This window comes from Suillus discolor (assembly GCF_016758755.1).
Source record: "Suillus discolor strain FC423 chromosome Unknown F5147scaffold_27, whole genome shotgun sequence".
NCBI classification, from domain to species: Eukaryota; Fungi; Basidiomycota; class Agaricomycetes; order Boletales; family Suillaceae; genus Suillus; species Suillus discolor.
Window position 1 is genome coordinate 114,920 of NW_024541274.1, and position 17,681 is coordinate 132,600.

General features: G+C 44.3%; 4 protein-coding genes across 4 annotated transcripts; 3 read left to right on the forward strand and 1 right to left on the reverse strand.

The window, feature by feature from the left end:
• Window positions 1–4,269: 4,269 nt before the first annotated feature.
• On the reverse strand, window positions 4,270–8,291 carry F5147DRAFT_745721 (uncharacterized protein; the record flags this gene model as incomplete). Its single annotated transcript, XM_041439777.1, has 13 exons — window positions 4,270–4,337; window positions 4,362–4,388; window positions 4,439–4,930; window positions 5,758–5,903; window positions 5,955–6,093; window positions 6,140–6,379; window positions 6,413–6,720; window positions 6,774–6,922; window positions 6,973–7,138; window positions 7,187–7,380; window positions 7,432–7,779; window positions 7,854–7,979; window positions 8,118–8,291. The coding sequence occupies 13 exons, from the start codon at window positions 8,289–8,291 to the stop codon at window positions 4,270–4,272; spliced, it is 2,577 nt and encodes an 858-aa protein (XP_041292839.1).
• Window positions 8,292–8,996: 705 nt separating this feature from the next.
• Window positions 8,997–9,669, forward strand: F5147DRAFT_773602 (uncharacterized protein; the record flags this gene model as incomplete). The annotated part of the gene is made up of 3 exons (XM_041441485.1): window positions 8,997–9,063; window positions 9,113–9,488; window positions 9,543–9,669. The coding sequence occupies 3 exons, from the start codon at window positions 8,997–8,999 to the stop codon at window positions 9,667–9,669; spliced, it is 570 nt and encodes a 189-aa protein (XP_041292840.1).
• Window positions 9,670–10,848: 1,179 nt separating this feature from the next.
• Window positions 10,849–12,002, forward strand: F5147DRAFT_773603 (uncharacterized protein; the record flags this gene model as incomplete). Its single annotated transcript, XM_041441486.1, has 6 exons — window positions 10,849–10,928; window positions 10,974–11,078; window positions 11,133–11,189; window positions 11,238–11,609; window positions 11,664–11,718; window positions 11,775–12,002. The coding sequence occupies 6 exons, from the start codon at window positions 10,849–10,851 to the stop codon at window positions 12,000–12,002; spliced, it is 897 nt and encodes a 298-aa protein (XP_041292841.1).
• A 1,715-nt stretch (window positions 12,003–13,717) lies between these two features.
• F5147DRAFT_773604 (uncharacterized protein) lies at window positions 13,718–15,208 on the forward strand (the record flags this gene model as incomplete). Its single annotated transcript, XM_041441487.1, has 5 exons — window positions 13,718–13,863; window positions 13,922–14,050; window positions 14,098–14,201; window positions 14,249–15,067; window positions 15,132–15,208. 5 exons carry the CDS (start codon window positions 13,718–13,720, stop codon window positions 15,206–15,208), a joined length of 1,275 nt encoding a protein of 424 aa, XP_041292842.1.
• Between the last annotated feature and the right edge of the window lie 2,473 nt (window positions 15,209–17,681).

Consider the following 17,681-nt stretch of genomic DNA (forward strand, 5'->3'; position numbering starts at 1 on the left):
ATTTTTATTCCCTAGGTTCTAGGAAGATAATAACATTGTATGAAGATATGATTATTTTAATTTGATAACTCATTAGGACACTTTTTTGACTTTGAGTTTGACTAATGTAATTTCTACAATTCTAGTACTTTGTGTGACCTCCTTTTGCCCTAATCACTTTTGCCACTCTTCTAGATATATTCTCTATCAATTTTGGGTATTCCTCCTTAGTAGTCTTATTGCACTTTACTGTAACATTGTCTCACAGCTAAAATAGCCCATATAGTGGATCTTGATAAGCTATAAGCAATTTCTTGAGTGATTCCCAGGAATATTCAATAGAGTTGATGTCTTAGATCTATGCTGAATATAAACTCTTACCAAGTTTGGTATTAGGATTTAACTAGGAGCAGTGAGTATCATAGATTGATTTTTGCACTAGTTAACTCAGAACTCATCAGCAAACTACTATTTTTCCCCATAGATCTCACAGTGTGACAGACATCACAGAATCCTAGAATCCTAGAGCCATAGAACCTACAGAGCACCACAAATTCTCACAGTGTACCATAAATCCACAGAACTCACAAAATTTTTCACCAAGTCTTTTTTTTAGTGAAACATCAACACTAAGCCTCAGTATAACCAAAATTTTCACTAAGTCTTGTGTCTAGTTCAACATTGACACTAAGCCTCAGTATTAATCAAAGCTTATTAAAATTTTACTAAACCTCCAGTCAAATATATGTTGCAATGAGGTTTATTTTATCTGTACATTTAAATAAGGGCAAGTTTTGAAGTTGAAATAAGGTTTGATTCTAGATTTCAACTTGAAGACAATATTGAGGGTTGAGAATAATTGGTATATATATTATTGTGAGTGAAAAAAACTCAAGACACTATGATGTAGTGGTAAATGTGTGTTGAAGTTGTGGCTAATCTTTGTAAAGTGTCAAATTCAATTCCTGCCATTGATACTTGAAAACTTCAAAAGTGCAAGTTTGTTTTGTTATATTTACTAGACAATACTGTAGCTCTGTGGCCCTGTGACACTGTACAGAACATTGTAGTTTGCTGATATGTGCAAGTGAGGAGTGGAAATGATCTCTCATATCAGCAGTTAATAGCCCTACTCAATTCTTATTTTATTCTGCCATTTTATTTCTCCAATTTATGAGCCATCACCAAACTGTCACTGATACAGAGTCCAAGAATAAACTAGAATAAACTGTGCACAAGTGCCTAAAAATAACTCACCCTTAGAGATTCAATTTACCAACACCACAGGGGTATTACATCCAGTGTCTAGTGACACTATTGGATGTTATCAAGTTCAATGGCATGGCTTCATCATATGAGCAAACAGAATTGTTTGTTTCATAGACAACTAGCTATGGAACTCAAAGCTCTTGCTATGTGACAACTCACATGTACTAAAGATGAGGGCAACAGATTTATCAGCTGTTTAGCAAAGATCCAGTTTGGTGTGTCCATTGTATACACTCATTTACACTGCCAGTGAGACCAACCAACTTACAAAATGCTGGTACTTCAAGCTGCTCAGCACATTACAAGCTCAGTGATGCCTGCATCAAATAAACTGGAAGAATAAACTGTTCTACATCATTTTATTTCATGTGCGATCAAGATTTATATTATAGGCCATAAAATAAAATGGCAGAATAAAATAAGAATTGAGTGAGGCTAATGATTCCATTCAATGCCTTTGAGGGACCTGCCAGAATTTTGACATCAGGAAAAACCTCCCTTGGGTATTACCTGGAAATTACCCAAACATTGTGTGAATTACTATGTTTTACCATGTTTTACCAGCTTTTATCACAATATTTCACATTACTAACATTTACATGGTAAACTGCAGTCCCCTGTCGACAGCATCACAGTAAAGTGAAGGAAAACACAAAAAAATGTGAAATGTTTGTAGCATCTGCACTGCGCCAATGATTCACGACCAATATCACACTGATGTAAGCAAAAAAAACATTATATTGTCATCCAGACTTGATACATGATAGATATGGTAATGATTGTAGAAAAATGTGCGGCCAGTCAACGAGCGTATCACAGGTAGCAGAAAGGTCCTACTAGAACATAAAGAGCAGATTAGCGGTACTAGTAATAGTGGATAGCAAGAAACTGGTGAATTAAATCAGACTCGCCACCCATGTTTTCTCATACGAGCAAAACAAAGCACAAGAAAAACAGTGAGCAGTCAGATATAGTGAGCAGGTGGTGAGATATATTGTCAGGGTATATTGATGATTATATCAGAACAGCCTTGAAAATTCAATGTACGGGTATGTCAGTATAGAGTCCTGCAGCGCCAAACATTAGTGGCTCAATCATAGAAGGTATTTAGGATATACATGCACATGGAGGATCAGTGATGTGAGGATGTTCGCTACCAAGCGAATGAGCGTGAGGGTCATGAGTCCTGGGGAGAACATCATGGGCAATGACTTGGATCAGCATGGCTCTTGCTCAAACAAGGATCAACAGACTCACATACTGCAAATGGTGGGAAACGACTTGGATCAGCATGGCTCAGTCGCATTTGTGAAAGTGAACAGAATGTTTCAGTAGTGGTGGAACACCGGAGGGAAGGTGACTCAGAGTGTGCACACTTTGTTGATTTTCTGTCAAACTCAACTGTAGTAAAATATTAGTAATCATTGATCGTTTACATCCTATTCAAGTCTGACACAAACCAAAATCACGACTAGTAGTAGTATCCCACCCACCGAGATTTATTGTCCAATATAATCACCTGGGACTGTCCTTCCAACAAACTGAGGATCGTGCAGTGAACATTCATTTTCCCTGTGACTCCGTACCTGTCTTCCACCAAATCAAATTCTGGAATGATGAGATACATGCGACCGAAACTCTCGACTCCATACATGCTCAGCCAGCAGTGAAGAACAGCAAAGGTCGTATCATCAAAGCTGCTCACTTTGATACATGCCTTATACAGGTGCGCAATCCTGATGCACCTCCCGCATCTATACAAGGTGACACTTTTTTGAGTTCGCTGGATCCTGCGCTGATATAAAATAATTGTTAGATTTACGTGTCACACGGGTTCATGCAGTCTTCACTTTGCCACAAACAGTATTAAAACGGTATTTCAATCCTCAGAACCCTCCACCTCAGCATCTTGCCTATGTTGAATGGTTTTTGGCCTTCAGTGTTTGAATGTTTTCAAAGACATGTACACTTACTTCAATGTAGGATAGGACATGCACATAATTCTTGTGAAACGTACTTTTACACGATAATAACTGAAAAAACTGATTAAAGTCACATAAAACTGAGTAAAGTCGAGTAAAACAATGTAATGTTGTGAATATATGGGTAATTCCCAGGGGAGGTTTTTCCTGATGGAGTTTGTTCAGAAAAGGTGCTTACAAGTCATGGGTCCTTTGCTTTGCTTGAATTATATTCCAACATTCGAGTGCAGCCTACTAGGAACTGTATACCAATATGGTATGAGAGTTGGAAGCCAGGATCTCATGCAGCTATCATCATCAATGTGTATCAGTGTCAAAATGGTAGCCCAATTGTCACTGTGAACAACCTCATGCTATGCACTGAACCAATGCATACCAATGACAACATCGTGCAATGTACTGTGGCAAATCCCACATCAGTGGTGAGCGAGCAATTCTCATAAGCAGTCAGGATCTCAACAACCCATTCACCAGGCTGCAAATGACTGATGGAACAACCAACATCCACCACTCTCTGTAAGAATAATGCATTAAGTCTGCTAATTAGCAGCCACAAGTAATGCATCAACAGTGCTCCTTAGCATACTTTCATGATGCATTAGTGATGCATTATTTGATGCTAACTAGCAGACATAACTCAGGCTAGCTAGATAGATAGACTCACACTACATAGCCCGGCAATTAACAGTTTTTCCCCGGCCACTTAAAGTACTGTTGAATCACGATCTGAATTAATTCAAAGATTATATAATACATTGAACAAGAACAAGGCACTACATCAATCAGGCCAGATTGTTGCAGAAGCAATCAGTATCCATCAAGGGGGACATCGGGTATCATTAGATCAGGTATTCGCAGCTCACCCTCATGAGATCTGATGGGCAGAGGTAGGTCCAGCATCTGGGGCAGGTAAGGCGCCCAAAGACCACAAAAATGACTAGCGAGCCTTTAATGGATGTCAACCTGTCGTGCTGCATAAGCCTGTAAGCCTTCAGTATCAGCAGAACTCCCCCACACAGTGACTTCTCCGCTCTTCCCATCACTGTACCTCCCACTCGAAAAATCGTACGACTCTCCCCATTTCCTCCATCAAAAATTCAACCTCTTCTGTCCATTATAGGGCTCTCACACGGCTCTTGCACCATTCAATGCGCACACCTGGTATGTATTAGTTTGAGATACATCGAAATCACGTCCAGGATACTTACCATCATCAGTACTCTCATCGCTGTTACAATCAATGCCCTCCATCATCCAAATCCACAAAACCTGATGTTGTCCTTCTCCAACCCCAAAGGGATCCACGAGGGGCTTGATATGGTCATCCGCCAGCTCCTGCAACTTTCCATGCCAGTCCTTCTTCTTCAACAGCATGGCCAGAGACCTTAGCACTGTCCAAGCTGATCTGTAGTGACTGACACTCATAGTGCGCTGGGCATGCACACGAGCGAGGGCGTTCTGGCCTCGTGTATTAGCACCTTGACCACACATCCACTCATGCTTGAATGTCAGAAGCGAGCAGTGTATCCAAAGACACTGACGGAGTTCTTCGAGAGTGTCATGGGCTTGTGCATACCATAGCTCCCACTCGTCATTCTGGAGGTGCTGATCACAGGGTTTGTTCTGTAGCTGTGAAGGTAGCCACAGTTTAATATATTCAGCGGTCTTCTGATCTTTGCACTGTGGAAACAACAACCTTGCTGGGTGGCAAGAAAAGGTTGGGTCAAGCTAATGCCTAGCTGCTATGTCTATACAGACACGTTCGACCCTAAAGGGAATTGCTACTAGAACAATGATGGATATGTGTGACCCGAGAGCGCGTTAAGCACAGGAAAATAGCGGACAAGGTAATGCGCAAGGTGCGGGGATGTATCCGAGGCTATCTGAAGCGTGGGAACGCGCGGCCGAAGGTGCGGAAAGCGCGGGAAAGTGCAGACAAGGTATAGGGAAGTCAAGGAACGAGGTTCGGAGAGAGTGAGGGCAAAGGTATATTGTGAGGTAAGGAAAGACTAGGTATAGAGAGGTATAGGGACCTAATAGGGGCTAAAAAGCGCGCACTACAAGGGACTACTTCGAAGGTAAACCTATAGGAAGAGGTATTCAGTATGAGGGAAGTGTAGTCGTAATACTAAGAAGTAGTCAACTTATACTGTCTAAACTCTCACTCAGAGAGGGAAGGGATAGAAAATATAGAAAATAGGTAAGGACATGTAATAAGGCTGCAACACATTTTACAAGCCTTGAGATAAGGAAATTCACATACCAATGGGGTTTGGACGGACTATGGATGGATGAGGAACTTTCCTAATGCGTTTCCGAGGTATCCGAAGCGCGGGAACGCGCGTCCGATGCGGCCGATGCACGGGAAAGTGCGGGTTCGGCTTCGCACAGGGGTTACTTGATGTATGAGGGTTGGATAAGGATAGGGAAACTGATAGTGTTCTATACTCCTTGACATCAATATCAAAATAGGCTCTTTCCTGCCCAGCGCGGGTCCAAGCATCACAGTGCCCTCCTTGAACAAGACTCTGTACTGCAGGCATGTAAAGGACCTGAACACCCTGCCACGTCTTGATTTTACACAGGAGTGAGTTGCGCTTCCGAATGAGGGCGCCCCGTTGTGTATCGGTGGCGTGAGGACCTGTAGATTCAATCAGAGAAGCAAGACAACATCTTCAAATTTTTGTTTAGCTTGATTATGAGATTCTGTGGATAACCACTTACTGTTCATCTTCAAGATCTAGACCAGATGCAATAAATACACTAGGTGATATTTCTGGGTGCAGGGAGACATCTGTCCTGCACTCTAGCTCTTTGGCTTCCAGCTCGGCTAGTTTTAGTCGTGCCCCCGCCTGTGTGATTGCTACATGCACTGTCAGTGATGTATTGCCAGAAAGTCAAGTACCCACCAATAGCTTTGGTTTCGAATGGATTGGGTAATGTTGTGTCATTAGGATTCTCTTTCCAACCCTCCATTTCACTCAGCCATCCTGTGCGATGTTCAGGAGTAATCACGGCATTGAATTCCTCAAAAACAGCCTGGTGCTCAGCCTTTTCAATGTGAGCATCTTTCATCTTGCAAAGGAGAGATGCACCCAACCCTACCACCTTCTTCCAGTTCCAGTCACCAAAATAATCGTCCAACGTGTCTCATCGACACCCTGGGCCCATGTTCTTTGTACTCGCAGTGACAGGATTGATATTTGACCATCCTCTTTCTGGGGCTTCGCCATCCATGCGGCCAACAAAGTGAGTGAAGTTGAACAAGAATATTGTCTGGCACTTTGCGATGTGCGCAGGAAGGTGAAACTTTGGCACAAAGAAGCAGATGACTTTTGAAAGGTGATCTAAATGGCGTGAATGAGGGAGGGATTCCATGCGTGACCAGAGGTGTTTATGCCATTGACATGCAATATCGTAGGACACATTCATCATTTTGACTGAATTGTCGCACAAGCTAGAGAAGAAAAGGTAATCCATATTGATATACCTGTACAATGATCAGACACGTTGACACATGAGCATGGTGAGCCTTTGACATACTTCTCACCCTTCTGTAGATCACCGACTACATTAGCATGCTTCATGTAGTGACATGCGCAGTCTATCGTCCCAACACCGGTAGCAGCCAGTCCCTGCGACAATTTAGTATTGGCCATATTCACTGCATTGTGACTGGAGCATGTGCTTTTCTGCGAAACAGAGTAAGAAACATTCAAGAAAGTAAATTGGGGTCATGTACCTCTTGTGCTTCTCCAAGATGTTGGGCTAGATAAGACTTGTAGTCGCTCTCCTCCACAAAATATGACCACCCCATAGACAGACTGGGATCTGCCTCGTCACTCAATACATTGCGTCGTTTGAAACAAAAGTTGGCATCAATGGCCAAAAATATGGCATACAACCACCTGAATCACATGAGCCCATCTCTGTACTCAGAAATCTATAATACTCACTGGTTGGCTTTCATTGCAAGTGCCCAGCCATCGTGCAAATTCTTACCAGGCTGTGGACAAGCTGGACAGACAACAACACATTTGCCTTGTGATGTGCCATTAACGCCGCTCACTTCATGTCCACGACCGAAGTGTTTCAACATCTTGAGATGTCGCCACTTGCAAACCATTTGCAAGAACGCATTGTAACGGTCCTAAAATCAAAGCTTAAAACAAGCAAGTGGACACAATGACCAAGCATTTACCTTGTGTTTTGTAAAACCCGTATTATCCGTCAGATGAACTAGTGAGTGGTAGAACTCATAGGCGGACGCCTTCGACTTGAATGATAAAAGTTGGAAGTGACGCAACAGTCGAAACATAGCTCCAGTCCTCGGATCAGTTGACGTTGATGGGAACCATCCATGGCGAAGAAGCTGCCTGACATGTGAGTTTGAAGTTTCACAACCACAGAAATCCAACCCAATCTCATGGATTCTGTTTGTGTCTATTAGCACAAACTCTCCATTAAATGGCTGTCGAGGGAGAATGCAATGTTGGCCGACAGGATGCCCAAGCTGGACACAAAGGCTGAGATGCTTCAATGACACAGCCTGGAAAAAAAACACCAGTCCATTCCTGCAGATAGCTTGATATGTTTTTTCCATGTTGAAATGATCACACGCACCTGTATTTGATGGGTAGGAGACCGCAAGTGATTCGCCACAGTGCATCCGCGACAGTACAACTGCACATTGTCGCAATCCAGACATCGAAATTGGGCACGAGCACAACATTCCCCACACACACATCGCTAGAACTATTGCCATGCCCATCTAAATGTATCAGTTCTGCAAGACAAATGTCTCGTTCCCCCTTCCAAGCAAGGAGAGGGTTGTCCTAAGCACCAATTAGTAAGCAAGGACAAGCATCCTGAGAGTGAGAGTCTTACCGCAGGCATCCACCTGCACCTTTGAGGCAAGGTCTCATCATCGCCCAGAACATCATCCATAGACATGGGATCATCATCGGCCACAAAAGAAAACAAGTCTCCATCGTCATCAGGTAGAGTAAACTGGTGTGTTGATAGGACATTGCTCGTAATGTTGCAGCGCTTGACCCGCATTGTCCCATCACGACGTCCTCTGAAGGTTACTGAGCTATGCACTGCCTGTCGTGACTGCGAGGCAGTGGGTGGTATATACGCATTCAACCAAGCTCATTTCCAGCCATGGGGTTTCTTCCATTGATCAATTTCCTGCCATGCTGGCAAGCAGACTGCCTGAGTTGTGCTATGTGGAGGCTGCTCATCGCCACCTAAAAATGTCAGTGTTGGTATAGATATTGCATTTATTGTAATATTGCTCACCTATAGATCCCCCAGACTGCATCCTTTCGCTGTCATGCATTTGTTTCACCTTGGGACAGAGATATTCATTGACACATCAGACTTGGACCGAACCAACAAGTAGCAAAACGCTCCCTCAGGAATTTATTAGGCAATACAGTTACCAATAGACAATGTACATTGCACACTTGATACTGATCGTAATCAAACAAAGCCAAATATTTGCATGTGTTATTCGACGGTGACCTGCCCACACAACTTCCTCCTGCCTTCCAAAATCTCATCCAACTCCCTGACATCCGTCTGAATGATCCTCCACCAAATCTCTGACTCTTAGTACATCCTCTATGTGGCAGATCTACTGGTTTGAAACACTTCAAAAACTGCACCTGTTCCCAGTGAGTGCCACTTAATTCACTCTACATTGTACTCATCATTGATTGTACTCATCCTTTACTCATTCAGTTGATGACAATGACCACAATGAGCATGGCTGAATCTCCTCCCATGCCTGCAGCGACCATTGTTGACAGTCCCAGTGATACTGGTGGTAAGTAATATCAATTTTTTAAGCGGACAATACTAATCTCGGACCGTAGATTCTCTCTCTGCTCTTTTGGAGCAGTTGAATATCTCAGAGCCCACTGCAGTTGCATTGACCATTGCCCTCCGTGGGTTCATAAAGGACACTGTCATTACTACAGTACATGAAGTCACTGCGGAAGCCACTGCCAACGTGCTGACTGCTCCCAACCAAACACGTAGCATTGATGATCCCGCCGCTACCACATCCATCCCACCTATTGATGCTACCATAGCCACTGCACCTGTTGATACTAACACGGCTGGCCTTCCTGCCGCCATTGTGTATACCCAGCTATATGGTAGCATTAGATATGATGTCCCAGCCCCCAGTGCTTCAGGGCCCTATTATTGGGTCACCCGCGGTCGCCGTGTCAGTATCTTTTCTACTTGGTGCATTGCATCCATTTTGTTTCTTGTTGGTTAGCTGACCAATTTCCTGACTAGGCAACAAACTTCCTCGCACATAATTGGCGTCAGTCAGGCTTCCTTTTCCAAGGTTCGTTCAATTGCTGAAGGCATGCAGTTGATAGAGAATGTGATTGATTGTGGGGAAACTGAGTGGTTGGTTTGAGAGCCATATTTACTGCTTCTACCCCCATTGTTGTATACTACATGGTTATATTGCATTTGTGCTTGTAGAATCAGTTATGCATCTGTGCTCGAACAACTATATTTTCGACGACAACACCGTTATTATGTACTGTCGCCACAAGCTTCCATTGTCTGACAGCGCTGTTATTATGTACTGTATTACTAGGTAGCTGTATCTTCGATGATGCCATTATTATGTACTGTACTACTGTAGCTACTGTATTTTCAACAGTGCCGTTATTATGTACTGTACTACTGTATGTAGCTGTATTTTCGACAACACCATTATTATGTACTGTACTACTACTGTAGCTACTGTATTTTTATATTATGTACTATACTACTGTAGCTGTATTTTCAACGGCGCCATTATTATGTACTATACTACTGTATGTAGCTGTATCTTCAATGGCACCGTTATTATGTACTGTATCTTTGATGATGCCATTATTATGTACTGTACTACTGTAGCTACTGTACTATTTTCAACGGTGCTGTTATTATGTACTGTCACCACGAGCTTCTATTGTTTAGCAGAACATCTCCAATAATATGTACTCTTCCTGCGAGCCTCCAGATTTCAAAGACCAGAAGTTGAAACCAGGTTAAGATGATGCTGGTGGAGCATCAGACACCGCGGAGTAAATGAAAATACGACCAAGCTATAGTATAGAGACTCGGAGTACAAGTAAGTAAGTTATATAAGCATTGGGATATGTTATGAATACTATGATATGTATGGTCGTCCTGAGGTTGTGTACTTGTTACTATCTACTTGAAGCTTTGTAGTCCAAAGGAGGTGCAAGTTCGAAAGCAGTCACAGTGGGCGGCTAAGCTAAAGATGAAAGGAATGTTACTGAATTGTGAGAGGCGTCTATGGACAGGACTCAGAGTCATAGTAATACTAGTTCATCTACTAGCCTTAGGTGAATCGAATATACTGAACTTGAGATCAAATAATCCCTAGCATCTCTATGTAAAAAGACTCGCAACAGTAGCTCGACTAAGATATTATGTCTGGTATTATATCTGAGCAGCCAGAACGTATTTGTCGTGATACTGAGGCTTAAATTCGTAAATCTCCGATGAATATATTTCGACAAGTGGAAGTATTCGAATACCTCATCACTGCCACACCGCTTTTCACTGTCACTCACTCATGGGTCGCCCACAACTACACAAGACTGAAGAGGCATGGCTCAAAGCTGCCTGCCGCTCCAATCGAAAATACTATGAGAAGTACATTTCCTGCACAAGTTCAAGACTATGTGCTAATGAACACAGGAACAAGAAGGAGATTGGGCTCAAGATGACCATGAATTATCATTGCAAGAGGTACAATGCTAAGTCGAAGCATAGAGATTTGGCAAGTACATTCACGGCCCCCAAGTATGTACTTTAAAATCTATACTGAACCCACTGTCAATTGAACTGCTGCTGCAGACCGAATCTATCGTCACTTACTCCACCCTCTCCACCAGCACATAAGAACAGTGTTATGTGCGACCCTTCATCAATATAACATCTGATTCGACTAACTTACGACAGCTATACTCTTCATAGATATGATATCAAGGATGCTCAATCCAACCTTGTTGTAATTTCTGCTGAAATCAAACCTTTGTGCATCAAGATGGTACAAGATTTTCAAGACAACCGAGAAGCTATACAGGCACACCTTTCTCAACATCTTGAGACTCTGGAGCGCATTCAAGGATTCCTGTGCTTGGCAACTTTGGACAACAATCCTCACCCAAATGCCAGTGATTCAGTTCATGTAGCGGTGGCTGGTGTGATGTGTCAGTCCAAGGCGATCACAATGGCTACAGAGGAATTATGGTGCTACTCAGCTACAAGGGAGATAGACGAAGAAATGACTTCAAAATTCCTTTGCGGAGGTTTGTTATACCAGACTATAGTGTAAATCTTTGCAATGTAAGCCCTATGAGCGCAGTGGCTAATATCCTTAATAAGGTTGAGCTTCGAAGATGAGTTGCTTCAATGGGAGAAACAAGACACGATCCCTCTTGTTGATAATCTACCATGTTCAATGTAAGATACATTCATTTTTGCTCCTTACCACAGCTAATCAGCTCCAAGAACATGATGCCCACATCCAAGCCTCAGCCTATGTCTATCAAGAAGCAGGCAAAGCCCTTGTGGGAAGTTCAGGACGAATTTTTGCAGGTGTTTTCACCTGAATACTTCAGGCTTCAGGATGACAAGGATCACATCATTTTCTTCAACAACCTTTATGCACACTTTTTTGCACGCTGGCCTGAGGAGCAGAGGCTTTTTCCCGGCATCACTTGACTCTCTGCAGAGCAGGCTGTCACTGTTGCTCATTCTGTGAAAAGGCACGAGAAGGTTATACATACTATTATCATGCTTTCATGAACACACTGCTGATGTGCATTTCAGAGTCTATACCGATGGTATAAATCATCTGAAAGGTGTCATCCAAGGCACTTGCCATAGGGCCTGGGAGGGCGGATAGATCGAGTCCATCTTTGGACAAAGTTGAAGCTTCTGGAGCGTGTTTCGAAGATTTGCCATCGTTCGCTTAAACGGTTAGTCAGTGTACTAATGAATGTTATTTCTTGCTTCTACTGGTAATTTGTTGCTGTGTGCAAATCTTTGTTGGAAGAGCCATACACCTGGTTTGCTTATTGTGGGTATTTCACCAGGTATCTCTACCATTCACCCAATGTCCATGTCCCAGATGGGAATGCTGACATGCGAGCAGCGCGATATGCTCAAAACATTTCTTCCTGGATATGTACTCATCAACTCGGGAACAGCAGAAGAGACAGCCACATTTTGGGAGTCTGTTTACTCTAAGTGGTTTGAAACCTGGCCTGAAGATGATATCCACTATGCGGATATACCACCTGATCAATTATCTGGCCCGCAACGGGCATTACTCAATACTGCTATCGTGCATTGTTGCCACATAAGTCAGTCACTTGCACTTAATTACCTGTATTCACATCTCATGCATGAAAAGGATTAAATTGTTCATACAGATGTCCCACCTGTATATGACTTCTGACAAAGTAACTTTGTGGGCATACTTCCCTGTCAGGAAGCCACAAAGGTTTGTTATTCAACTGATAGACATAGTGATATTCTAATTTAATGCATACCAGAACATAGACTCAGACAGCATATGCATGCAAAAGAGTGGATGGGAGGGGAGACACTATATGGTGTCATTGTTATGCAGAAGGGGAAGGACAGGTCGTAGTCCTGCACGTGCAGATCTAGGTGGCGCAAAAATAAATTAGATTAAATTAGTGAAGTTGTGAAATATATCTTGATTGTCAGGAACTGCGACTCAGCCCCATGCACCAATGGGAAAGACCGAGGTATTAGGACGAAGAACGAGGGCGCACAACAATATTCTTCCATTTCCTTGCTTACCTACCAAATATTTTCTGCCCCAGACGTGTTAACATGCGTACAGAGACATTTTTGTTGGTGTATACTGATCAGTGTGATGACAGATGCCACAAAAAAAATGGGCCACACTGGAACAAGAGGAATTCCATGTGCATGCTGTGAACAAGCACTACAAAGATTTTTTGAAGTGTGTTGAGAGAGAGTGGTTTCAACGTTGGCCTGAGTGCAAGGTGCTGTTCCCAGATTTGCCAGCTGACCATATCTACATGGCCGAGGAAGAGCAGGATATAACATGGCACATAGAAGCATGTCAAAACGTAAGTCAGGGATATGTTCACCATGCAAAACAAATATGTGCTCACCGGATCTTGACAGCAACTTGCCACCTGGTTCAGATGGCAGAATAATCCTGCCCGCTTAGCTTGATTGGCTGCAGTAAGAGGGGTGCTGAAATTTGACACCATATTAGCTGGGGGTATCAATCTGAAAGGAACACGTGCACCGCAGAAAATCAATATATATTCCAACAAGTTCTACGAAAAAAGATCAAGCACTCTGCAGACGATGCAATCGAAAAGGAACACATCACCAATAGAGGTCCAAAGCTGAACAAGCACTACGAGATCATGCATCATATGTATTCAGACGAAAGCGAAGCTGTCAAAGCCAAGATTGACAAGAAGTATGAAGAAATGAAGGCGAGATATACAAAACAATGTCAATGCCTTAAGTCAGGGAAGCCACCAAAAATAGACAAGATGGCCAAAATCAAGTACGTACCTTTGCCGCACACATCGAACAATTCATTCTCACCTAATTTAATAAAAAAGGGCTATCAACGAACTCGGCCCTATGCTCGATCAGGTCCTCAAGTACCTTGGACATATGACTGGAGGGTGGAAGTTTAGTGTGTTGATGGGGGGTCACGATCCTAGCACAGGTGAAGTGTCAGTGTTTAAGTGAGTGTGAAGTTTCAATATGGAAACTGTACTTACAAATTGCCAAGCTACCACGTGGGAGAAGTTGAAAGTGGCGCACATTTTGACCAAGCATACAACAAGTTCGATGCTGTGCAGAGCACCTTCCTAGAATTTGTCAAAAAGTCCATTGGTAAGCTTAAACATACTATTCACAGACGACCCTTACCTTCAGACTAGCGTTCAAGTCTACATTAACGCAGGAGCCAGAGTCAGCCAAGGATGAGGAGGAAGACGAAAGTGATGGATTGTTGTTGTTGGACTCAGACTCTGATGAGGAGTGGGGAAAGAGCGGTGGTGAGGGTGTGCAGAGTCAAGTGCAAGAGGATCTCGGGAACCACCTCTATCACATGACTCCTCAATCTGATGGAGGGGTCGATCTACCTCCCAATGCTAATGATGCATCATCGACATCCCTTGTTTATACATCACCCACTGGTTACGCGACTACCACCAGTGATGCATCATTTAGCTTTGATTCCCAGGCAGCCGCGGCCCACCACATAACGATGGACTTTTCAGTGCTTGATCCGTCACTGTCTGACCCCATTGTACTGGGCAATTTAGATTTTTCAGTGTTTGATCCAGCAGCTTTCTCTGCTGCAATAAACGATCCGACCTTTGACATCAACGCACTCAATTCCTCCGATGTGCCTCCCATGAATTCGTATCCTGAAGTCCAGGACCACTTATGTTTGTCAACATCAATCCCACAGACTCCGGAGGTTCTTCTTCCAGCTGTACATCACGAGGAAGGGGAGGAGAATGATGACTCCAATGAGTCACCTGCTGCTTCCCATGCCAGGTGCAGAAATCATTTCGACCGAACTCAGGCACCTGCACTGTCCACAGAACAACCTCAAGCCCCATGTCGACGTGCACGCAACAACATCCCGTTTAATCCATGTGAACGCGACAATGAGATTGGTGCCTCAACACATTGTGCTCCTACTTCTGTTGCTGCAAAGCATAAGCGCAAAAATGCCGAGGAAAACTCTGGTTCGCACAAGTACGCACATCTGTTCTGTGTTTGCGAGTGACACTGACATATTCTTTGCAACAGAAGGGCACAACATCGTTAAAATAAGGAAGGTTGAGATGTTGGAGTCCGAAGAACCGAAGGCACCAGGGGACGAGTGACGTCGGCTGAGGTATGAGCACAGCGTTTGTCGACGGCCGAGTCTATTTTCTGTTTCACATTCATATGTTAGTTTTCATCCTATTCTTCCCGTGATACGTGCGATATGTTAAAAAGACGAGACCCGTGTCCTAACATCTCAGTTTCTTCCAAGACACTGAGATGTAAGCCTTACATTTATTTCCCGTTACGATTCGAGCTAAACATACCCGTAGAATACACTCACTTGATAGGTACATACACTGTCTATGAGTTTCTTCCAAGACACTGAGATAATACACTCACTTGATAGCTCGTCACTCCCACGCTCGAGTCCCTCTCATCGCTACAGGTTATGAGCCCTGACTCGACCATGGATAACACGCTCCCCTCCACAAACTCTGCTCTGTTCAATATCCTGAAGTTAGCCGAAGATGGCAGCAACTGGATAACCTACAAGGAAAGAACCTTGATGGCTATCGGTGCGAGAGGCTTGATGCGGTATGCAGATGGTCGGGCGGTGAAGCCTGCTCCCTACGTCCTCGACAAAAAGACCAAGCAGTTCACCAAACCTGATGGGAGCCCTGCGACAGAGGCAGAGATCGAAGTGTTAGACAAGAAACTCGACGAATATGTCCAGAAGGACTCACTAGTCAAGCAGCAGGTGTTCAGCACTATTAGCGATCACCTACTCCTCAGGGTCCAGAAATTAGAAACGGCGTCAAAGATATGGGCCGAAATCTGTGACATTCATGAAGGAAAGACTGAACTAGTACAAATTGACTTATGCCGTCGGTTGCAAGAGACTAGGTGCGACGAAAATGGTGATGTCAAGGTCCATTTTGGCGAAATGCTGCGCCTCCGCAAGTCCCTGGCAGGTATGGGTGCCGAGATAGACGACAGAGACTTCTACGCCATCATCCTGGCATCACTTCCTGAGTTGTATAGACCTCTCCTTTCGTCGATAAATGCCACGGCCAAGATCACATCCACGCCATTGAGCCCTTACGAGCTGGTCAACATAATAACAGAGGAGTACGAGCACAGATTACTCACCAATCGCCGTAGCTCGAAGAAAGGCGGCAACTCCGCACTGTCTGCAAAGGCAAACACAGGAAAGGCAAGGAACTCTAATCCTACCCCTGCCCAGAGCAACCCGGATGCAGTGTGCTACAATTGTGACCGTAAAGGTCACTATAAGAGCGACTGTTGGAGGGCCGGTGGAGGGAAGGAGGGTCAGGGACCCAACCAGAGGAAGAAAGGTGCACGCACACCGAAGCACAACGCTAATATGGCTACTGAGTCACAGAATCCCTCAGACGAATATGCCTTCGCGACGTCAAATCTTGCGAACGTTGCCGAGCAGCTTAAGGTACCCATGGAGCAGAGAGGAGCCATCATTGACTCTGGGGCAAGCACCCACTTTTGCCCAGATCGCTCGAAGTTCGAGAATTATGAGGCTATAATGCCCCAAGATATTTACACCGCAGATGGGACAACCATTAGCGCTATTGGGAGAGGTGATGTCAAGATAGACTTACCTCTAGGTGACAAAAGAACAAATGTTACCCTCCGAAACGCGTTGTATGCGCCCCAAATGGCGTTTACCCTCGTCTCGACAAACTGGATCACATCTGCGGGTATGGCTGTCCACTTCGAGGGCAACATGTGCAAGATTCTGTCGGCAGGCCCCAAGCGTCGTGTCATCGCCGAAATACCTCAGTTGGAGGGTCTATACACAATCCTTGCGCGTCAGACTCATTGCGCCAACATAGCCAAGATGAAACTCACTGTCTATGATCTCCATAAGGTCCTGGGCCATGTTTCCCAGACGACAGTACTAGATGCGGTCAAAAAGGGCCTTGTAGAGGGTGTCGAGCTTGACTCCACCTCCCAGCCCCAGTTCTGCGATGCGTGCGTAAAAGCCAAAGCCACGCGCTTACCTTTTCCCAAGGAATCCGAGACTCGTGCCGAGTGCTACGGAGAAGTCGTGCACACAGACTTATGGGGTCCTGCACGTGTCCAGAGCCTAGGAGGGAGCTTGTACTATATGTCCTTCACGGACGATTGTACCCGTCAGACGACTGTGAGCTTTCTGAAGAGTAAGAGCCAAGCACTTACCTGCTACAAGCAATATGAGGCCTGGCTACTTCGCCAACATGATGGTGCCTGGGTTAAGATGTTGCGCTCAGATAGAGGTGGCGAATACCTCAGCAAGGAGTTCGACACTTACTTGCGGAATCAGGGTATAGAGCGACAATTAACAGTTCATGACTCACCTCAGCAAAATGGCGTGGCAGAACGGCTCAATCGCACCCTAGTTGCCCATGCTCGAGCAATGATCCTGGCCCGGGAGTTACCCGTGTTTCTCTGGGTGGAGGCCGTTACCTACGCTACTTGGCTCAAAAATAGGTTGCCATCGCGCACTACCCCAAATCACACTCCCTATGACTTGGTCTATGGCAAATGTCCCACACTGGAGAAGGCCCGCAAGTT